Raw genomic sequence first — 22312 nt, forward strand, 5'->3', positions numbered from 1 at the left:
ACACAACTGTTTTAAACTAATCACAAATGTTTCAAGTCTTTCATTTCTAAAAGGTACGTATCTTCTTTAGTATCAAGCAGAAAGTTCTATTTTCAAATACAGTTTGTCTTTATAAATAAATTCATTACACATTAGAAATCTGTTTGCCACCCTAGAAAAACACTTTCCATTAAGTCCTCAGGCCCTTCTCTGAGCTTCAGTCTGACAACAGCAAATCCCAACTCAAGGGAAGGCTCCTAGTGCAGAATTATTTTGCCAAATATCTTTGGCCCTAAGGTTAACTAACCCATCAGAAATTTTCAACAAATACCACATTTTTGTCATAAAGCCAAGAAATCCTACTGAATCTTTTGGTTCATGAAAATTTTCTATATCTGCACAGCCCATTTATTTAGTTTTCAGAGGTAAGTGTGCCGTGTAAAATTGCAAAAACCTAAACTATAAAAAGGTACCAAACAATATAGAACATGTACACCTTGTGTGTAAAATGGTAGTAGATTTCCAGATGTATAGGACATCCCAGAAGAAACAGGTAACAGAGGTACGGGTGCCTCTGAGGAGGGAGAGTAGGAGGATGGAAGTTAGGGTGGGAGGGACATCTCTTCTCACTATTCCCTTTGACAGCATTTGCTTTTTCTTCTGTTTCCTTTCCTTGTTTTTAAGGGAAGAACACATTCCTTAGAAACACATTTCCTATGGAATCTAATTTCGTCAATAGTATTTGATAATCAACCAGTATGAACTTCCATACATAATCTCGGCAGATAATAATTTGATGAAAATCTTTGATGAAACATTAATTGGATTTTTAAAAAAATATATTTTATTGATTTTTCACAGAGAGGAAGGGAGAAGCACAGAGAGCCAGAAACATCGATGAGAGAGAAACACCAATCAGCCGCCTCCTGCACACCTCCCACTGGGGATGTGCCCGCAACCAAGGCACATGCCCCTGACCAGAATCGAACCTGGGACCCTTCAGTCGGCAGGCCGATGCTCTATCCACTGAGCCAAACCAGTCAGGGCTGGGTTTTAATTTGTCTCTATAAATGTACATAGGCATCCTCCAAACCAGCGGTCGCCAACCAGTGGTCCGCAGACCACTGGTGGTCCTTGAGGTCCGAAAGGTTGGCGACCGCTGCTCCAGACTACATCTATTTTTGGAATCATCTGCACACATCCAAAAAGTCCAGCATGGAAGTTTATAATTTCTGGAACAAGAAACAAATAATTGATAGGGAGAAATATTAAACATTGTGGGTATTTTCCCCCCCAGAACTGCTTGCTCACCAGTGAAGGAGTACCATTTAGGGTGTAAGGTTCCCAAGCAGTCAGAAAGTGACTCTCTGCAGAGAGCCCCAGATATGACAAAGTGCTGTTTGATTTAAAGATGGGAACCTTTCAGATGTCATGTACCTGTATAGCAGGGCCCATGGTGTTGAAAAACAAAGTGAGCAACAACTTGTGGTATTAACCACTTATGTGAACTGCTATCCTGAAGTCCTACTAAAAAAAACACACAAAAAACAACATGAGATAAAACGCAGAGCCTGAAAACACAGTCAACAGTCTGGGAGGGGACTATAATGGTAAACATGTTTTCAATTTGGATAACTAATCAACTTGAAGATTATGATCATGGGTTTCATTTCTGAAACACGCTTGAACTTGAAAAATAAAATACAATGGTTTGCAAGTGATTTGTATATGCACAGATGTTACAACCACCATTTTTACTTACCCGGGTGTCTCTGAGGAAAGTTTGAACTGAACGACTTTCTACTACTTTTTATTTAAGCTAACACAAGTAAAACAACACTGAATTAAACCAAAACCTAAGACAAACTACAGTTTTCAGGATTCCGGCAACCACTTAAATACACACCTAAATGCTTCTTTGTGTATCACTAATGAAAAAAAAAAAAAATAGGCAATTCCAGTGCAGGTGAGAATGAAGAACTAGCCCAAGTGTTTCAAGACCAGGAAAGACCTGTAAAAAGAGCATCATGTGAAAGTTGAAGCAATACTAATCTTGCTAAGTCAATAACTGATGACTGTCAACAATTCATGTACTCTTGTGTTTTGTTCTTGTAGTATTTTAAAGTACTTCTCCTCACACTTTCCTCCCATAGGTGACCATACTAGTCCCACCCCCAAACCCAAAGGCAGATTCTTTGAAGTACAAAGGAAGGATGAAACAATGAGTAAAACAACAAAAGCAAAATGTCTGAGGGCATTCCACCCAAAGGGCTGAAATGGAACAGGAAAAGGATTGGGTAACACTGTCCTGCCTTCAAGTCTTGTACTGTTAGGTTATACTGAAATGATTGGTGTATATCCTTTTCTTTTAAAAAATAAAATAAAATAAAACCTTGCTTTAAAAAGCACTTTCCTTGTTCCTTTTCTTTCTCCTGCCCCAGTCTCCAGGAAAACTTAAAAATTGCAATGTCATTTTCCTTTAGTCATTATTTTTAACTGTAAGATTATCTTCAAAATTTAGTCGATATGCTATGCACACTTCTTTTGTCTTATTTATGGTGTTCAGCATTTGATGGAGAGTTTACAACGTCTAAATTCTTGGCTATGCAGGTACATTTGCAAATGAAATGATGACAACGTGTGTGTTTTTTAAAAGAGAAACTGCCATATTCACCTGATTTCTGCATCCATTTTATATTTTTTTCCTCGAACAGGTTATATTTTCCCGACAATAACAAAAAGACACATTATGAACAGTTAGAAATATTTGTACTTTTGGGTTTTTTTTCCCTCTTCTTTTTGAACATGGAGTGGTAGGAGAATAATCCCTAAGAGAGAGGGAGAGAGAGAGGGAGGATGGGAGAGAGAGAAAGAGGAGCAAGAGGGGAGAGAGAGAGAGGAGAAAGGGGGGTGGGGGGAGACAGAGACAGAGAGAGAGAGATTGATTTTGAACGAACTGCAGAAAGCTGTAAAAAACTTTACGGGTGCAAACTGAACTTGTAACATTTTTAACAAGTAAAAGTTACTCTCTTTGCCTTAACCAACCTCAGCCTCCGCCTCCATCCCCACAGAGTAAAAACAGAATACTTACAAGTTAGCATCTGTGTGTTTGTGAGTGTGTCTCTCTGTGTTGTCTCTCTTCTTTGGATTTGGATACTTGGAGCTAATTTAGAAGTGCCCGTTTGGTTGCCCACGAAATGATGCTGAAGGGTCTAAAGATGCATACATTAGGCGCCCTACAATGGCTAAGGACGGCCCTTGTGCCTCTCCTCTCTATGCGCTCTTATGGTGGAACCCAAGAGCTTATTTTTTTTTTAACACTTAAAGATGGAGCGAGTGAGGGGAGGGGGGTGTAGCTGGAAAGGACGAAGCGAGCCCTGCACGCCCCCACCCCAATTCAGCACCACATCTCCCATCCGCAATTACACGGGACTTGGCTACGAAGTCACGTCGGGAAATCCGAAGTCTGGGCTGGCGAAGCTCGACGTCCTTCACTCTCAGCCTGGACGCCGGCCTCGGAGTGTCTAGTTCTGGTGCTCGAGGGCTGGGGTGACGGCCAGGACAGAGGCGGGAGCATGCAGACAGCAAAGGGGGGTGCTCCTGTCAAGAGACATCCAACTGCCCCCTTCACCCTTTTTGCCTCCGTTATGGGGGAGGGGGGGTGGGGGCGAGAGAAAAAGATGCCAATGACCATTGTTTGCTCGTTTGGGCTGTTGCTCCGCCCCCCGAGTCTGTCGTAAACCCGGCGCGGGACTAAAACAAACCCCAGCTCCGCGGCTCCGGGGGCTCGCGGCGCCTCCGACTCCTCCTCGCAGGCTCCGCGGCCGCGGCCGAGGTGGCGGCGACAGGCGGCCGCCGCATCCCGCCCGCGCCCGCCCCAGGACCCCCTCCCTGGCGGCCCGCGAGCCATGTCGTTGAGCCCCAAGCATACGACGCCCTTCTCCGTGTCCGACATCCTGAGCCCCATCGAGGAGACCTACAAGAAGTTCAGCGGCGCCATGGACGGCGCGCCGCCCGGCCTGGGGGCGCCCCTGGGGGCCGCGGCCGCCGCCTACCGCGCGCCGCCCGGTCCCTCCTCGCAGGGCGCGGCCGTGGCGGGCATGCAGCCGCACCCCATGGCGGGCCACAACGCGGCGGCGGCGGCGGCGGCGGCGGCAGCGGCGGCGGCCGCCACCTACCACATGCCGGCGGGCGTCTCGCAGTTCCCGCACGGCGCCATGGGCGGCTACTGCAACGGCGGCCTGGGCAGCATGGGCGAGCTGCCCGCCTACGCGGACGGCATGCGGGGCGGCGCGGCCGCGGGGGCCGCCGGCTGGTACGGAGCCAACCCGGACCCGCGCTACTCGTCAAGTGAGCGGGGCCAGGAGCGCGGGGCTGAGGAAGGGCGGCCGGCGTGGGCTCTGCCCGCCACGGCGCGGGGCGCGCGGGTGCCGGTTCCCCGGGCGCGCGTGGGGCCGCGGGTCCTGGGCTCCGGCCCGGGGCGCGCGGGACGTCCCGGGACACGGCGGGGGGGGGCGGGCGGGGGTGTGTGTGAAGCAGGCCTCGCGCTCACGCGGCTTCCCCTTCGGGCCCCTCCCCAGTTTCCAGGTTCATGGGGCCGTCGGCGGGCGTGAACGTGGCCGGCGTGGGGCCGCTGACGGGCATCGCGGACGCGGCGAAGTCGCTGGCGCCCTTGCACGCGGCGGCGGCGGCCCCGCGGAGGAAGCGCCGCGTGCTCTTCTCGCAGGCGCAGGTGTACGAGCTGGAGCGGCGCTTCAAGCAGCAGAAGTACCTGTCGGCGCCCGAGCGCGAGCACCTGGCCAGCATGATCCACCTGACGCCCACGCAGGTCAAGATCTGGTTCCAGAACCACCGCTACAAGATGAAGCGCCAGGCCAAGGACAAGGCGGCGCAGCAGCTGCAGCAGGACGGCGGCCTGGCCCCGCCGCCGCCGCCGCCGCCGTCCCCGCGCCGCGTGGCCGTGCCCGTGCTGGTCAAGGACGGCAAGCCGTGCCAGAACGGAGCGGGCACGCCGACGCCCGGCCAGGCCGGCCCGCAGCCGCCCGCCCCGACGCCCGCGCCCGAACTGGAGGAGCTGTCGCCCAGCCCGCCCGCGCTGCACGGCCCCGGGGGCGGCCTGGCGGCCCTGGACGCGGCCGCGGGGGACTACGGCGGCGGCGGCGTGCTCGGTGCCAACCTGCTCTATGGCAGGACGTGGTGACCGCGCGCGCGGGTGCCCTGGGCGGGGTCCTGCCCGAGGCCTGAAGGGTTTGCAAAAAAAAAAAAAAAAAAACATGGCGAGAATGGATGGAGGAATCGTACCCACGCTGACTTCTGTGTGTGCGGCTATCGAAGGGAACGCACGGGTCGCAGAGAGGGGCGGCCTCGGGACCTCTTGGCTGCGGGCGGGAGACGGCGGCAGCCCCGGGACCAAATGTAACAACACGCCAGGAGGCTCTGAGGTGGTGGTTTCCTCCTTCCAGAAGTTCCAAATTGTGCGAAAAGCTGGCCGAGTCCACATCCACCACATTCCCAGCCAAAGCTCTCTGAGTTTTAAGTGTTGGAAACTTTGTTGGTGTTTGTAGTTCTAAAAATCAACCCAGCTTTAATAATCTTTTTGAAAGCGGAATTTATCTTGGGAGATTAATTTTCGAAGAGCCCCCCTCCCCCTTAAGTGCAATTTCATTAATGTTTGAAAGTAAATTGGTGGATCATGCACATAGAAACATTATTGCAGAGGAATTATTAAATGGAATGGAAATAATCAAAATACTGCTTATATGGATTGATATAGCTTTTTAAATTCAATGCTGATTTTAAAATGTTTTGATCATTATTTGGCAAATGAGTGTTTGCATATTACCCTAAAACAGGACCCCCTTCCCACCCCCAGCCATGCAGTTCGTCATGGAGGGTTGTAAACTATTTTTTATATGGAATCTGGTCTCCCCAAATCAACTGATAAAATAAATACACCCATTCTTCTGTAGACACATTACTTACTCTAAGATATTTGCTTGTCTGGTTTTTTAATATCTTGATTAAATGCTAGAAGAAGCAAACAAAATCTCTATTTCAAAGCATGCCAAGAAGAAGGAAGAGAATAAGGTAATTTATTGAATTATAGCCAGGATGTAAATAATAAGTAACTAAAATTTTTATAATTTTTCCATCATATTAAAACTTAACAGGGGTTGCACACCGATTTTGTTGGTGTTTTATTGTACAAATGTATTTACTCTTTAATATGCCAATTTATATTTCCTATGTTCAATGGATATTTAAATATAACAAAAGAAACTTAAGTGCTTTCTTGTGAAAGTCAAGTGGTCATTTCTTTTTCACTAAATTATATAGGTTTGGTTTGGTTTTTTTATAATAGTTGTCATGATGTTACAACACATCTCAATTAACATATAATTGAAATAACTGGTGTTGGGGTAAAAATACTAAAAGAAAGCTAAAAAACCATGAATTTACAACATTAATGAAAATTAAAAGACATGGATAAAGCATGATTTATAAATGGTCAAAATAGTTACCAGGGCACCCAAACCTCTTCTACGTGTGAAGAACTACAGTGTGAGATTGAAACGTTTTATTTCACTTCATTTTGTTTTTGTTTTTTTCTGAATGTGCAAAGTGAATCCTTAGGAAGGTGTTTTAGCAGTTAAACGTGCACTTTTTCTAAACTATATTTTGTATAGTAAATAACAATAAACTCCAGACACTTTCACAGATGAAAAAAAAAAAATACTAAAGCAGCAAGGGAACCAGTCTTTATCAAGGGGCTGTGAGTGCATTTTTGGAAAATGAGAACTAATTTTTAAAACATTTTACATAAAAATGAATAATTTAAACAAAAGATAGTATGAAATGTTGCAATATGCCTACAAAAAAGTGGGGTTTTGCACGTTGATGGAATTGCCTTTCAAAATGTTAACCAAGGAAGCATAACTATTTCTGATGTGCTTTGATTCCCTCATAGTACCAGAATTCAAAAATTTTACTTCATTTGCATTCTTTGATATATGTATATATTTAAATGTATAGAAACAGCCCCAATTGCAACAGAAACAATAGCTTATGGACTAAGGGCTCCTAGTAACATAACATTAGAAAAATAAATCTTCATGGACAGTTTTTTCCTTTATAATTTATTTCTGAAACAAAGAATCCCTTAGAAGTGAACTCTGTATCAGAAGATCATGAAGAATAAACAGCCTCTTTATACAGTATTTTCTGAAAGTGTATTTGGTACAGGCCGGTCTTCTCCTTTCAGCATTCTGTGAAGGAGCCACGCCGCAGTAATTGCTGCAGAGGGCTTCCCGTTCTGCACCCAGAAACTACCGCGTTTATGTGTGTGCGCACATCTGACATGAGGATAAGGCTTGATTCTTGAAACATGAAAATTAAAAAGCATGTTTACTCTAGAACTCCACATTCTGATTAATGCAAAACAAGAACTTTTTTCCTTTTGCAATTAGTGCTTTGCAGATCTTTTGTAAAAAAAACAAAAAACCACGAACAGCCAGACTAGGTGAAACTCATTAACTGGAGAGGAGGATAAGTGTCTTCAGGACCAAGAGGGAGGGTCTGAGTGGAACAAAGCCCCCTCGAAGTTTAGCAGAGGCCACAGCCAAACTCGATTTCAGAAATGCTAACTGCACATGGGACATTTTCCTAACTGTTTGGGGGATTTTACAACAATCTAACTTATCTTTTCTAATTGAGACACAGGAATCAAAACCCAGAATCAAATTGCAGGAGGAACAACAGCAGAGATTGCAGGTACTTCTCTGTAATCTGTGTTGGGATGTAAATTGGAATGTTGTATGTGTGAGAGTGTGTGCAGTAAACAGGAAGGGTGTTTTGTAGATGGAAGGGTGGGGGTGTAACCCAGTTGTCTTCTATTTAAGGCTTTGCTTAGAACAAGTAGTCAATCAGACTTTTATCAACTGATGTGTTCAAACTCATTCTGCTAGCGACTGTTTACTTTCAGTTTAAAGCAAATCAGAGATTCAATCCTGCTCACTAAGGGCAAGTAGCTTCCAAACACTTGCTTTGTTAGTTTCGTTGAATACTGATGATTTAGAAAGACTTTTAGAATAAATTTGTGGACCACAGTCACATAAAAAAAAAAAAAACCACACAAAGATTGCATTTTTAGATATGAATTTGTGCATAAGAGAATTTTATGGTGGCAATATAAACTTCAGATACAGTTCAAAGTGAGAATGATATTGCCCACTAACACAATACTAACATGTGTGGATAAAACTCTGCATCTAAATTATTTCACTTCGGTTTTTAAAAATACTGCCACTTGCTGTGCCCAAACCCAATGGTTTGGGATAGAAATCTAGAATAGATTTTATTAAGACAGAAATCTAGGATAGATTTTATTAAGAAAATAAATAGCTTTTTACTGCTAGTGAGAACTGATGAGAAGACGCAAAAGACTATACTCAGATGGCGAACTGCGTCTCCCATCTCCCTCCGGTCAGGACTTGGCTCTCTCCAGTACGTAGCGATAACTGTGGTTTCAAGATCACTTTGATTTCATTATTTTTAAGTTAGGAGGTAATGGAAGCTTATGGGAGAGGTTTTTGGATTTCGTTTGTTTTTTACTTGGAAGGTTTACCTGCAATTGAGTGAAATGCGATTTTGTTTTAAATTCAATGTAACCTAGTTTCAGCAATTGTTTGGGTGAGTTCTCCAATACAAGTTTAACCACTAATTTGCTTACCTCTACGTTGTGCAAACTATTTTGCAGTAGTGAATAGCTATATTCCCATTTCACACAAAGATCGAAGCGTGTTCTCTCTTGGCCTTATTTAATATGGTATCGGGAAACAAGCAGCACTAGCAAAGCATTCACTTTAACCCTGAGTGGAGGGAAAATTAATCAAGAATGGGCTGCTTGTTACTTTATTAGTTTATTCACTTCTTTCCTGGTTAGAATCAGTAGAGCAGTCAATCGCCAGGAGTAGTCTGGCGGGACCTCCGCTCCACGACCTTCTCTGGAGTGGGCAGGGAAGAAGCGTCCGACAAGCGCGATGGAGCCAGGCAGCCGCTCTGCCGGCGGGGAATAAGGAATCTTAGTGAATTCTCCGGAGAATGCACACACTTCGATTTAGCATAGCTAAATTCGGTTATGTTCAGACTAAGAACTTAAAACAGCAGCCTCGGAACGGAGGACAATCTCCGCTCTTCCCTTTCAGGTTCGGTGCATTCGTGCAGGGAGCTGAGATGAAACCGGTTAGATTGAGAAACTGCGACACTGAGTCCCGAAGCCGAGAGGTGATGCTGCGACGTCCTGCTTGGGCCAGGTGGCGGCCGGGACACACGACCACCCCAAGGGTCAGATCTGAGCTTTCCTGCGCCCGCCCTGCTCCACGCCGGGCTCCCGCGGCTGCGACGGGCCGCTGGACGGGCGGGCGGGTGGGTCCGCGGAGCGAGGAATCGGAGCCAGGGCGTAGGGCACGCGCCCCACGTCCGTGGTCTTCCCAGCCCGGCCAGGAGGGTGACTGGGCTTAGAGGTGCTTCTAAAGAGCTGCACCTCTGTCCCCGCCGCACCAGGCTCACTGCTCCCCGGCGCCACCATCATCTTGCTGCGAAGTCGCCGTGTCCTGATGGCGGTGCCCCCCGCCCCCCACCTCCAACGCATCCAACCGAAACCGCACTTGGGACCTCCAGCCACACCCGCAGCGTGCTGCCACCCAACCCCCACCTTGTCCCGCGTCATCGAACTCAAGTTAACCTACCGGTCATTACACCCAATTTGCCTTTGTTACGCTAAATGACAATTTAATAGTCATTTGTAGATGGCTTTGTACTTTAATGTGCATTACCTCATTTGATCTTGACGTAAAGGGAGGACCACTGCTCAGTAAGGGCCCTTAGCGCCACAATAAAGTCAGACCCTTTCCAGGTTCTAAGGTCTTCAAGAATCTTTAAAGACTCTCAAAAACTTTGCCCTACTTAATTACTGGAGTACAGTTAATTATTTAAAATTGGTCTGTTAACTTTATTTACATCTGAATGTGGAGGGGAATGTTTATGGCTTTAAACATTGCATTTAAAGTTCTCAAAAGCTTTCTCTTGTTGAAATAACAGGACATTTTCTGAAACACTCAAAGATGGGGACAAGTTGGGAAGAGATGGAGGTAGAATAAGGAGAGAAGGAAGCCAGGGTGAAGGAATGGGGGAGGCTGAAAGTGAGGGTTCAGCTATTACCAGATGTCCTTCAGGGCACTCAACCTGTTAGGGAAAATCCAGCCTCAACTTTTCCATCAGGCTTTTTGCTTTAGGCATCTTCAAAAGGACACTATACATACTAATTTTAAAATTTAATTTGTTTTGAATAGTTACATATAATTGTGGAAAAGCCAAGTCAAAACGGAATTATTTTACAGACACACACGATAGCTTGAAACAGTGCTAAACTAAACCAAAACTGAAGGTTGGAGAAAATACAGGTTCTGTAGAAGTGTGTGAGCTTTGGGTACCTATAAAGCTATACACAATAAGACATTTATATAAGCTCCTTTGGAATATACCATGCTTGATTTAAGTGGCTATATGTTTTTAATATTTGGAAGAGAAATTTAATGGAAGGCATTATTATCTTTTTAATGTATTGTGAAGGAAATACATAATGGTTGTGTTAATTCCCGGTTGAGAAACTTTTCTCAACAGTAAGGGCCCTGCTCTATTCACCCATCACCAGCAATGAACCCAGTAACTTCAAAATACCTTATTTAAGATTAAGGTGAGATTTTTAACACATAAAATAAGATTAACAAGTGTGCTTTAGTTGAATATTAAAGCAAAAATATCCTATGTCAGCAGGACAAAGAGAAATCTTATTTTACCACCTTAGGCTAGAATGGAAAGGAGGAAACAAAGCAGCAAGAATCTTTATAATATATCTGAATTTGTTTTGGTGATAAAATTAAAACACATATGGAAGTGTTGTATGTAAACTCCAAGAATTAATTTAAGGAATTATAGTGTGCTTGGTAGCAAGGAAAAAAATGAGTACAAATTGGAATCTATTAAGAAGTAACGCCAAAAAAATGTGCTAAGGAGCATACACTATTTACCTATAAATTAAACTTTTCACTTCCCAACTTTTCTTATAAAAATTTTTTAAAGTCCTTAAAATTGATACAGGAGTCTACATGAAATTTGTAAAATGTAAATAATTTATTCTCACAAAGATTTTATAGTTAGCAAAATCAGAAGCTGACAGGCATACTAACATATGCGTTGGTTGGGTGGTATTGCTGAGCATATCATCTTAACATCTTATTGTAGAAATTAACTGTTTTCTGAAAAACTGATTTTAGAAAAACCAACATGCTTGGCCAAGATTTTCGAAGTTGAAATACTGTAAAAGAATAAGAACACAAGAAACCAGAATTTTAAAATTTTTTGTTTGTTTTTACTAAAGTCCAGAAATTTCTGTAAGACAAGTACATTAATGAAATGTTTCCAAAGAAATACTGAACAATATATACTCTAGTTGGCTGAGGGTTCCAGCTCAAGAGTTCATACCTAATTCTTGTGCATTAAAAATCAGCATGGATCTTAGATGATCTAGAATACACTGTGTTTTGAAATCCACAGCTGGTTTGATTTTTAACCATAATGAAAAACCAGTATTCCTATTCCATCAAAATGTTTTACAAGCAATAATAAATTCAGATCCACTGTATTATGCAACATACATCTTTGGAAAGCAACATAAAACAGTGAGATCAGATCAGTAGAAATATACAGTTAAAAGAAATACACAAAGTACTGCAGTTTTCTTAAAAACTACTACTTGAGAAAGAAATCTTTCCACAAATAGCATAAAAGTGTAGAATGATGAAAGGATTTGGGAAAGCTTTACAAAAGCCTAATTCCAATTGTATCTTCCTGAGGGTGGTGGCAAAGGGTACTTCCTTCCTTCTCTGGGATATCCCTGAAAATAAGCAAAAGAAAGAGTTTATTTTCTGGATTAACACCCCTGCAAAAAAATTAATTTTTCCGCTATATGGAAAAATATACCATAAAGACGGTAAATATGTCTTAAAGGTATATCATATAGAAGGTCTTCATTTATACCAAGCTTGTTGCAAAGTGGGACATTAGTAATAGCATAAATGCTATTACTGACAACTAACCAAACAAGCCTTATCAAGCAATTTAAAGATTCCTTACAATCTACACAAATGAACTATACAGAGTTAAGTGTTTGTGTAAAACCCTTGAAGTTCTCAATCTTCCCTACCATCCCCCCAGCAGGCCATATTGTGGTCAGGTAGTAGATGTAAGCTTCATCTTTAGATACATTTATACTAAAGTCAATTTGCTTAACCAAGGTAAGAAGTCAGTTAAGGCCTAAATACCTATGAATTTTAGGGTGGTTTTGATTTTTTTTAAGCAATAAATAGTAGAGCATTAAGTAACATATTAGGTTGTTACATAATCAATTACTAGGGACATTCCTAATAGCTCCTAGGTGTGCTTGCAAATAATATTTCTGTAGACCCTTAAAAGACACACTGTAGGCTAAGGCATTGTAGTCATATAAATTTCACTATAATTTAATAGTATTTCAAAAATTGTTTTTAAATAAAAATCAGTGAGAAAGACACTGAGAAAAAGGAGGTACTAAAAGAATTACAAATTTACCAAGTGGTTTTGATCTCCTGTCAGGGGTAGGGAACGTCCGGCCCGAGGACCACATAGGGTTTGCAAAATCATTTGGTCTGGCCCAGCCAAAGGCATGAGGGCTGTTAATGAAATGTTTGACCAAATATAGCAGGCTAATTTTTAAGTTGATAATTTTGTATGGCCCGAGAATGATGTTATAAATATCCAAATGGCCCTTGGCAGAAGAAAGGTTCCCCACCCCTGTCCTAAGTGAATAAGAACTTCACCTCCTGTAATAGCAGAGAGCTCCTTAAAGGAAGATCTCCTCCTCCGAAGGAGGCAGGAAAGAAATGAACTGGGTTCAGAAGTTCCCAGCTTTGTTGCCAAACTGCAAGTGTTTTATTTAGGGTTTCAAGTTTCTGACTGGGAAAATTAGGTGACTGGAATAGACATTCTCTAAGATGTCTTCTAGTTATAAGTATGTCCTTGTTTCAATAATACTCATTATTTAGATTACCTATTCTCAATCTATGATATGGTATTTAGAGGTTTTCAAAGTAAAATTTTATGAACTGAGTCTAATAAGCTAACACAATTCTCTCAAAAGACAATTAAGATGATTATTTTCTTGTAAAGTGAACAGAGACACTAAGAAACAGTGTAAGAAAGACTTTTCTTAGCTATCAGAATAAGGGGACACATAGTAAGACCTTGAGTTATAAAATTAATATTTGAAGCATTGCAAAAGGCCTGTAGGCAACACCAGGTAAAGCAATTTGAAATCACTTCGCATCACCACAGGTACCAAACTCCACAAATAGCACACACTCTGAGACACAACACTCTGATCCTGTTCTCTGGCAAGAATTTGATGACAAAAAAAAAAAAAAGAATTTGATGACAAAGCATGTAAATACTGGACAGTGTTATCAAATGGCCGGGGGACAAATAGAATGGAGTAAATAAGACTTCAGTCTTAAATGTTGCAAAAAATGATGCTACAGAGAAAAGGAAATAAAGCTTACATCTACTAAAGGTATCTAGGAATTATTATACTCATTCAATGTATAGCTGTTTACATTTGGTAGAAAAATATGTGGAACATTTTTTTATGAAGGATTTTTTCCATGAGGAAAGATAACAGATACATCAAGACATAAGACTTCTAAGATAAATATACAGTTGAAAAGATAGATTCCTGCTTTCATTTTCTAGGAAATTATCATCTATTATGAGAGACTTAATTTGTAGTAAAACAAAAAGCAATATCCTTAAAGGATAAACAAGGTTTCTGGTAACGGACCACATCTGTGCTAAAGGTCACTGATTGCTATGATTAAAGGAGTTTTTGCTCTGGAAATTGTTCAGCATCTTCAAGGTATAATTTACTTAGTGAGGCAGATATTTGCCTTATATACATTTTTAATGAGGGACCCAAGTTCAGCTAAGCTAATCTATCAATATCTTATCCAGAAATGTTTTTTAAGAAAATATGGAGTCCTGAGAGGCATGGCTAAGTACACAGTATGTTTTTCGTCCCACAGCCCACACCGTATCACCTGTCTCCCTCCACGATCATCGCGTCTGGGTGGATACCCGCCAGGCCCGGCTAGCATCTGGTACTGGTTTGGCTGAAAGCCTGCATTTTGGGTCTGGAGCATCCGGTTCCATGGCAGTAGAGGTTCAGCCCCAACACCCCTGTGGAAAAGCATCATGTGTGCATTACAAGTCAAGCATGTTATGCAGCCAAAAGCCTAAAATTGGCAGGTATCATTTTTGCAATTACAAGTCAAGCATGTATCATTTTTGCAATCCAATTTTGCTGCATTTGTCATATGGGATATATGTGGCCTTTGTATCCCACATATCCAGTGTAGTCTAAAGTTCCACAAAGTATCAGCATTTATTAAAGAGTGTTTAAAATTTGATTCAGAAAGGCCTGGCTTAAAAATAAAAATTTTATTCATTTACAATTGTGAAATTTCCTTTTTAGTCATGTAAAGATTTGGACCAAGATCTCCAAGTTGGCTACATTTAAGATGCTATCCAAAGAGTAAACATGTACAAGACAGGAGAATGAGGCTTTATTTTTAAAAATGTCCAGACTCATTCTTGGAGTCCATTCTTTCTAGTTAATTGCAGGTTGCAAATGAATTCTTACTGCTGAGTATTTTGAATCCAGGGTAGGGGACTTGGCTGTTTTTTCCCATCCATTATTCTGCTCAATATGTCAGAAGGTCTGATCGGGAGGAAACCTTTTCAAGTTCTATTGATGCAGCTCTCAATTGACCACGGTGACCTAGCAACATGAGCACTAATTGGCATGGGCTGACTGGCATTTGGTGTACAGTTTACATGGGAACACAGATTCAACAGCTATTATAACCCAGTTTGCCGGCCCAGATTACTAGTCAAAAGAAATGTTTTAATTGTCTTCAAGTGCCTATTTTAACTTTGCAGATACAAAGCAACAGGTATGATGCATGAAATAATAATTTAAATTAATACACAATGTAGCAAAGACATCTTTCCAAAGGCAATCACCATTTAAAACAAAACTTTCGCCTTGAGACATTTTCCTCAACTTCAATTTTATAGAACAGTCTCTACAAAAAATAAACAAAAGCAGAATTCTCCAGTATATTTTAACATTAGAAGCTTTGGGACCATTAAAGATGTTAGGAGGAATTACAATAAACTTTAAACTTGCTAAAGCACTGACAACCTGGAATAAGCTTATAACTGTATTAGCACATGAATTTTACCTCCTGGGTCTTAGGGAAAAAAGCCCAAAGTTGGGCTCATTGGATAATGCATTCTTCTCACAGCTATTCAAGCCTAAATCAATCCTTTCTACCCTCCAATCTCCTCCCTTCACTTGGACTTGCCTTATTTTTTTTTAAACACCAAAGATGATTATTTTTGTTTGATAGTTTAAAGAACAGCTCTCTGAAGAACTCTAAAAAGGTCAATGCTATTCTTCACAGTTAGTGATGAAACCAGGGCTCTTGCTCTAAGTGAATCCAAATGAAATAAATCTACTTTTCAGAAAGAATATGCATATATTCAGGGCCTTTAATTATTTTTTGGGTTAATTATGAACACAAATGTATCTTTGCAAGACTGCTTCATCTGTTTAGTAGTAATGGTTCCGTGTGCAGAGACAGGAATGGTCTCTTCTGGTCTCTGCAGGAGTGAGGGGGTAAGGTTTCTGCTGTGACCAAAGAGGCTCATCAAAACTGGGCCATTAATGCAAAATACACACACCAACAACGCAACTCACACATTGTAGTAACTGTAGTCAATTGTTCTCAGTTTTACAATGATAAAACTCACTCAACTGAGTTACATGTAAATCTGTTAGTAAGAATCACATACATTATATAAATGTAATTTTATATTATTTTAAAAATAGGTTAAAAACAAAGCACAGTTTAAAAACTAAGTTCTCCTTTTTGTTTGGAATTACTAATTAAAATGTTGACAAAAATAAATTTTATAAAATAATTTAATTAAAATTAAGCAGAATGAACAAGGTAAGAGGGGCATGCATGTTCTTTGTTTTTTCCCTTTACTGGCAGAAAAGTTTTTATTTTCCACAAGCTTTATCATATTTCTATACTAATTATATTAACTGATAAATACAAACTGAAATTTGCCTTGGAAAATACATTTTAAATATGAGATAGAAATGTTGAGGCTAACATACTTTAACTTTTAAAAATTACTAGCTACTGATTGAGCCAACTATATGACATCAGAGATGGCACCAATATTCTTAAGTACCTAATTACTGCTTTGGAATGTGAAGTAATGACTCCAATTTGGATGTTTTTAATTTGTACAAATGGCAATCAGAGTTTTTAAAGCTTTTCCAGGACTAACTAAACTTAACACCCATAAGTTAAAGACTAAATGGCCACTTTAAATATGGCTAGAAAAGACAAGCCTCCATTGCCAAGAACAGAAATAATGGGGCGGAACTCAAGTGATGCAGAATGCTGGACATCTCTGCGTGTATCAACATTAGGTTGTCTTTGTGTGGGGAGGCAAGGGGTGTGTGTGTGTTCCTGTTGTATTTTTCAGTGAAATGAATATATGAATTATAAATACTATCTCAAAGTAGGAAATAATTTAAAAGTGTAGTTTAGAAAAATACGTACACTGAAAATTTTCTTTTCCATAGGGTTCTCAAGCAAACATTCAATACAGTGCAGTGGAAAAGTACTGAACTAAGGATCAGTACCTTGTCCTAGTAAGAATTTCTACTTTTTACTACTTGTGACATCTTAGCAAAGTCAAAGTGACTATATAAGTTTATACTTTCTCCTCTGTCTCCTAAGGTTGGATTGATGAGAATGACAAGTGCTACCACAATGAGTGATAGACTGTATTTGCTAATAAGCTAATGAAGTTTTTAGCATGACTAAATTCAAACTCTCTTTATGAATAAATGATGTATTTCTTAAATGACCATGGTTTAAGACATAAAACAGAATTGTATTATGTTCACATCAAACTTTTGTTTTTTAAGGCCTGGTTTTAAGTTTCTGACTAAAGCTAAACCAAAAATGCCCCACAAAACTTGTCCCTAATCTGCTGAGTTCACAAAGTTAGTAAGGATAATACCAATACTTGCCTAGGGCAGAAAAAAACAAAAAATATTATGGACACCAGGACAATGGTAATAATCTGAAGAAAATGTTTAATGTGTAGAGGAAAGAAAAGCTATTGGGAAAGGAAGTATGCCTCAGAAGTGGAAGTAGATCCTTTACATCCTTTGAAGTTCCTATGGCTTTACTGTAATATGCTCAGAGTAAGTATTCTGATGAGCTTTGTTCAAGTGAAAAATTTCTTAGTCAAGAATGGTACAGAAGGAAGACCTTAAGTAAGGTACTGAACTTCGGGGTGCATTCATTCTTTTCCTCATCTATAAAAATAACAGCATCTTTAAACGGTTGCTAGGAGGAATAAATGAAGGCATGTTTTAAGAGCGTGTTAGCACAGTGCTGACACTTTTGTAAGCAGATGATAAATGTTAGCAATTATTAATAATATGAGAAAGAGGAAAGAAACAAAGTTAGGAAACCAAGTCTTAAAATCACACTTGACAAAAGTGATTCAGAAAGAGTTATTTAAAAAGAGATAAGCTCTTATGTGTACTATGTAATTTAGAAAATATTTACCCTTTACTCATTTAATTTGTTTGGAAATGGTACAACTCTGAGGATATTGAAATAGTACATCCAGTGTGCTTTGAGCAATTGAAAACAAAACAAATACAGGTATATCAGTTGTCTTAAATCTAAAATGCAGCTTGCAATAAGCAATTGATATTATTAATAAACAATTGAATAACATGATTTATCTTTTTGAAGAAAATAATTAAGTTTTAGAGTCTTTTAGTCTTTAGTAAAGAGTTTTCTTAAAAGGGGTGCAGCATTTATAACCCTATTCATAACAAAACACTTTTTCATTTTAGATGTGAACAGATCAGACTGCTAAAACGCTAATGGAAAGGGGAACAAAACACATTAGAATTAGGAAGGCAAAGAAGGAAGCCTTACTATGACAGAGCTTAATTCATTTTAGCACTAACTGAGGCAGCACACCAGCATGAAATGATAAATGTTAAAACTGTCCTTTTAAAAATTATACTATAGCTGTTAATATAATTACCCTACAGCTGTTAATATAATTATTCATAACATGCCTAGTTGTCTTGTCCTGTAGAGACCACCTGACTTAGAAGCACACAACTTATCAATGAAAAAACACATGTCAAACATCCCTTGTTATTAAACCATGTCACATTCTTCCTAGTCCATGGTACTTATTAGACTGCAGATCCCATAATCCTCTACTGAGTCCCTTCTGCGTTTAATTCAGTTCAGTCTTAAGTAGTTAAAGAAACTGTTTTCAGTGGCAACTAATAACTACTGACCTACAGTGACACTGCCCTACAATAGGCTTGTCAGCCCTGAAAAAGTTGTACCAAAGAAGCTGATTAGGACTTCAAGAGGTTTGCAGCAAGAATCAATGGTTGGTCTGTACTGTGCTGCATTACCAGCCCAGAAACGATAAAAGTGGAACACCATTAGTTATGCCTCATTAAGCTGCACAACCCTTCTAAAAAGAAATTTGTTTAGCCTTACCAAAACCTAATACAATTTTAAGCTCTCTGTGTTGCATTTTCCAGGGCACCTCAAAAGCTTCAATAAAATAAAGGCCAAGGACCAAGAAAAGTAGGAAAGTATATAAACACGAGCCTTTTACTTCAATGTGTTAACCATCTATTTTCCTAAAGAACAGGCACAAGAGAAACTGTTTAGGGGAAGAAAGTATATTTCAAAACAGAAAAGCCCAAACCTCACATGTTGAAGGGAAAAAATATCTAAAAGTGATGCTTGCTTTATTATTACCTGTCAAATCTTTGCTGCTGGAAAAGAGGAGGAGGACCTCGCCAGGAATCCTGGGGCCTCATATCTGAAAAATAAACAGGGAAAGGTTAAACAGAAGGTTTTTTTGTGTTTGTTTTTTTAAAATAAGTAATCACTATTTAGCTACCCACATATTTTATAATTAACTCTTGCAAAAATCAGACAATATGAACTAAATAAACTAGCATATTTACACAGACTGGAAATGTAAAAAGATACTAAACAGGGTCAGTAAATTCATTTTGTTATTTTTCCTTCAGTAACAAAATGCAGTTTTAGTAACCTTGGTCATTAAATTCACAATTTCTCTCTCTCTTGCTATGTGTGTATGTGTGTGTGTGTGTGTGTGTGTGTGTGTGTGTGTGTGTAAAGATATACATGTATTTTTTACATTTATATTTTAAATGCTATGCTAAAGGACTAGGTTTTTCCCCACAAATACAAATTTAATGTATAGTAACTTTAATAGAAATCCTGAAACTTGCCTTGTAAATGTATAAACTGAAAAGGAACCCTGACCTACCTAGCTATCATAACATAGAGCAGAGAGCACACAATCTCTCTAGCATGGGCCAGAAAGACGTGTTAAAAATGGACCACCCACTTTTCCATTGTTTTCTGACAGTCAAACCTCTTCCCCTAACACCAATCTGAACTAGCAACATCTAGCTATAAGAAACAATTAAATGGCTACTCTCCTCAACATAAGTGGGATTAAAGGAACACTCCATAACACTGGTCAGCAGGAGAGGTTAGTAGCTCAGTAGGTTGGTATCAACCAACCGCCACTCTGGTCTCCAGTCTTGCAGTCACCTCGGCACCCTTCAGCAGGATCTGTGTGTGACCTAATTAAAACAGCTGGTTCCAGGAGTTGTCTAATGAGTTCACTGGTAAGGACAGTAACCTCCTCCAGACTCTTGAGACCCAAGGGCAACAAGGCTTAACCGTAATGTATTCAGGCTCACAGTTTAATGGAAACACAAACTAGAAACATGCTTTTCAAAATTACTTTCTTAAAGGAAAGAAGAAATGAAATCTTATCTTTCTTTAGATTTAGAACCCCCACCCCCAAATGCAATCTGGGCTTACTTAAAACAAAAAAAGAGAAAGAAAGAATTGTGTTTTAAAAAGCCCCTGCAAAGGAGAATATGGAACAAAGTAAAGTACCTGGCTGCTCACAATGATTCCAGTGTGAGACAACTGGCTATTTCTGCCCTGGGCTTCCTCCTACCTCAACTCTCTGACAATGCTAGCCCGAAACAAGTTTCCTAAGTGGACAAGCTACACCTGGGGGAGCAGCCATGACAAGCAGCATCTGCAGCTCCATAGCCCGCTCGCGCTAGGTCCACGGAGCCAAACCCACCATATGTCTCTCTTGGAAAGGAACGGAAAAGCTTTCATCATCATTTCCAAGAAGAATCCTATTCTAAACTGAAAGAGAGGTGGCATCTCTAGTTAATTTGCATTAAGTCCCTTTTGAATCTCTTAAAAATCAAACTAGTAGCAGTCAAACTGAGAAGCAATGCTGAGGAGGTTTCACAGTGGTCATTTTATGTTCAAAACCTGAGTGGGAACTCAGGAAGTTAATCACCACAGAACCCACACAAAACAGGGCAAGAAGGATCACTAGTCTAGGTTCAGAATAACTTCCAAGTCACTAATACAGACTGTACACTACGAGTAAGTCATAATTAGAGAAGGTAAAACCAGAAATTCTTAGAAGACAACAACCATCATTTTATCTGTGTGGTTTATTTCTATGGAAAAACTCAAGACATATTTACCTTAACACATTATACCCTTTTCAATGAGTTAACCATGTATGAGAAAGCAATTTATTGAAAATAAAATCAACATTTGGGCTATTTTTTCTGATAATTACTTTGTTAAACTTGAAGTCCTTTGGTCTATTCAAAATTGTACAAAAATTAGGTTAGTGAAAATTAGTTAAGAAGTATTTTTAGTGTGTTACATATACAAAATTAGCTAAAACAACAAAAGTCAAGAAATACAGTGAATTTCATTCAGACTCCCATCTAATGCTGTACTTCACATGTGCCAGAATCACTGTGGTCAGTCTGAAAAACATGCCCCCTTTACCATTAAGACTTATTTTCTTGATTCTGGTTCCAGGTTGTTTCTTTATAAATGGTACTAGAGGCCCAGTGCACGAAATTCGTACACGGGTAGGATCCCTAGGCCTGACCAGTAACCAGGGCCAATCTGCAGGGCGACTGGTGGGGTGATCGGGAGGGCCCCGCTGGCACCCACCTTGGCTTGCCTGGTGCTGCCTGCTTGCCGGCCCAGCCCCTCACTGCCACTGCCAGTCACCTCCCTCTGCCGGGCGATTGGGGGCTGGGGGGGCCTGCCGGCACCCACCTTGGCTGGCCTGGTGCCACCCGCTTGCTGACCCCGCCCCCTGCCACAACCACTGGGGGCAGCTCCTGTGTTGAACGTCTGCCGCCTGGTGGTCAGTATGCATCATAGCGACCAGTCATTCTGCCCATCATTCCGCTGGTCAGTCGATTTGCATATTAGGCTTTTATTATATATGACTAGAGGCCCAGTGCACGAAATTTGTGCATTGGGGGGGGGTTCCCCTCAGCCCAGCCTGCACCCTCTCCAATTAGAGATCCCTTGGGGGATGTCCCACTGCCGGTTTAGACCAGATACTGGTAGTCAAACATCCCTCTTGCAATCTGGGACCGCTGGCTCCTAATTGCTCACCTCCCTGCCAGCGTGGTTGCCCCTAACTGCCTCTGTCTGCCGGCCTGGTTGCCCCCAACTGCCCTCTCCTGCCGGCCTGATCTCGCACCCAACTGCCCACCCTGGCAGGCCTGATCTCGCTCCCAACTGCCCTCCCCTGCTGGCCTGATCTCGCCCTTAACAGCCCTCCTCTGCTGGCCAATTTGGTCCTAGGCAGCCATTGGCTCCCCACAGCACACAGGTTTGGTTCTGATTGGTCAGTTTCTATGCCAGTCAGTGTCAAAAGCTCTGCCTCCTAGACAGCCATTGGCTCCCCACAGCACCCAGATTTGGTTCTGATTGGTTGGTGTCTATGCCAGTCAGCATCAGAAGCTCCACCTCCTAGCCATCCATTGGTTCTTCACAGCACCCACATTTGGTTCTGATTGGTTGGTTCCTATGCCAGTCAGCATCTCTGGGCCTATCAACGGGGCCTGATCAGAAAGGCGGGGCTGATCAGCAGCCCCGGTGGAGGCCTGGAGAGAAATGGAGGTGCGGCTGCTGGCCAGACTGGGAGAGAA

At 41.4% G+C, this 22312-nt stretch overlaps 2 protein-coding genes across 4 annotated transcripts in view; one reads left to right on the forward strand and one right to left on the reverse strand.

The window, feature by feature from the left end:
- Window positions 1–3887: 3887 nt before the first annotated feature.
- On the forward strand, window positions 3888–5224 carry NKX2-4 (NK2 homeobox 4). The gene is made up of 2 exons (XM_054724159.1): window positions 3888–4329; window positions 4560–5224. Exons 1-2 carry the CDS (start codon window positions 3888–3890, stop codon window positions 5177–5179), a joined length of 1062 nt encoding a protein of 353 aa, XP_054580134.1. The 3' UTR covers window positions 5180–5224.
- Window positions 5225–10317: 5093 nt separating this feature from the next.
- The window catches only part of XRN2 (5'-3' exoribonuclease 2), a 92057-nt gene continuing 80062 nt past the window's right edge, over window positions 10318–22312 (reverse strand). For all 3 annotated transcript variants that reach the window (XM_028144955.2, XM_008141133.3, XM_054723713.1), the window contains 3 exons: window positions 19029–19092; window positions 14166–14304; window positions 10318–11932 (listed from right to left, as the gene is read on the reverse strand). In XM_028144955.2, the coding sequence (XP_028000756.1) occupies window positions 11867–11932; window positions 14166–14304; window positions 19029–19092 (269 nt within the window). In that variant the 3' untranslated portion in view covers window positions 10318–11866. The remainder of the gene's footprint in view (window positions 11933–14165; window positions 14305–19028; window positions 19093–22312) is intronic.

The sequence above is a fragment of the Eptesicus fuscus genome, chromosome 12, assembly GCF_027574615.1.
Source record: "Eptesicus fuscus isolate TK198812 chromosome 12, DD_ASM_mEF_20220401, whole genome shotgun sequence".
Classification (NCBI taxonomy): Eukaryota; Metazoa; Chordata; class Mammalia; order Chiroptera; family Vespertilionidae; genus Eptesicus; species Eptesicus fuscus.

What these genes read in the sequence shown, in the direction of transcription:
- NKX2-4 (XM_054724159.1), top strand. Translation starts at nt 3,888, where the DNA reads ATGTCGTTGAGCCCCAAGCATACGACGCCCTTCTCCGTGTCCGACATC. An exon ending in GGACCCGCGCTACTCGTCAA is followed by an intron (nt 4,330 to 4,559) that starts GTGAGCGGGGCC and finishes GCCCCTCCCCAG; the next exon opens with TTTCCAGGTTCATGGGGCCG.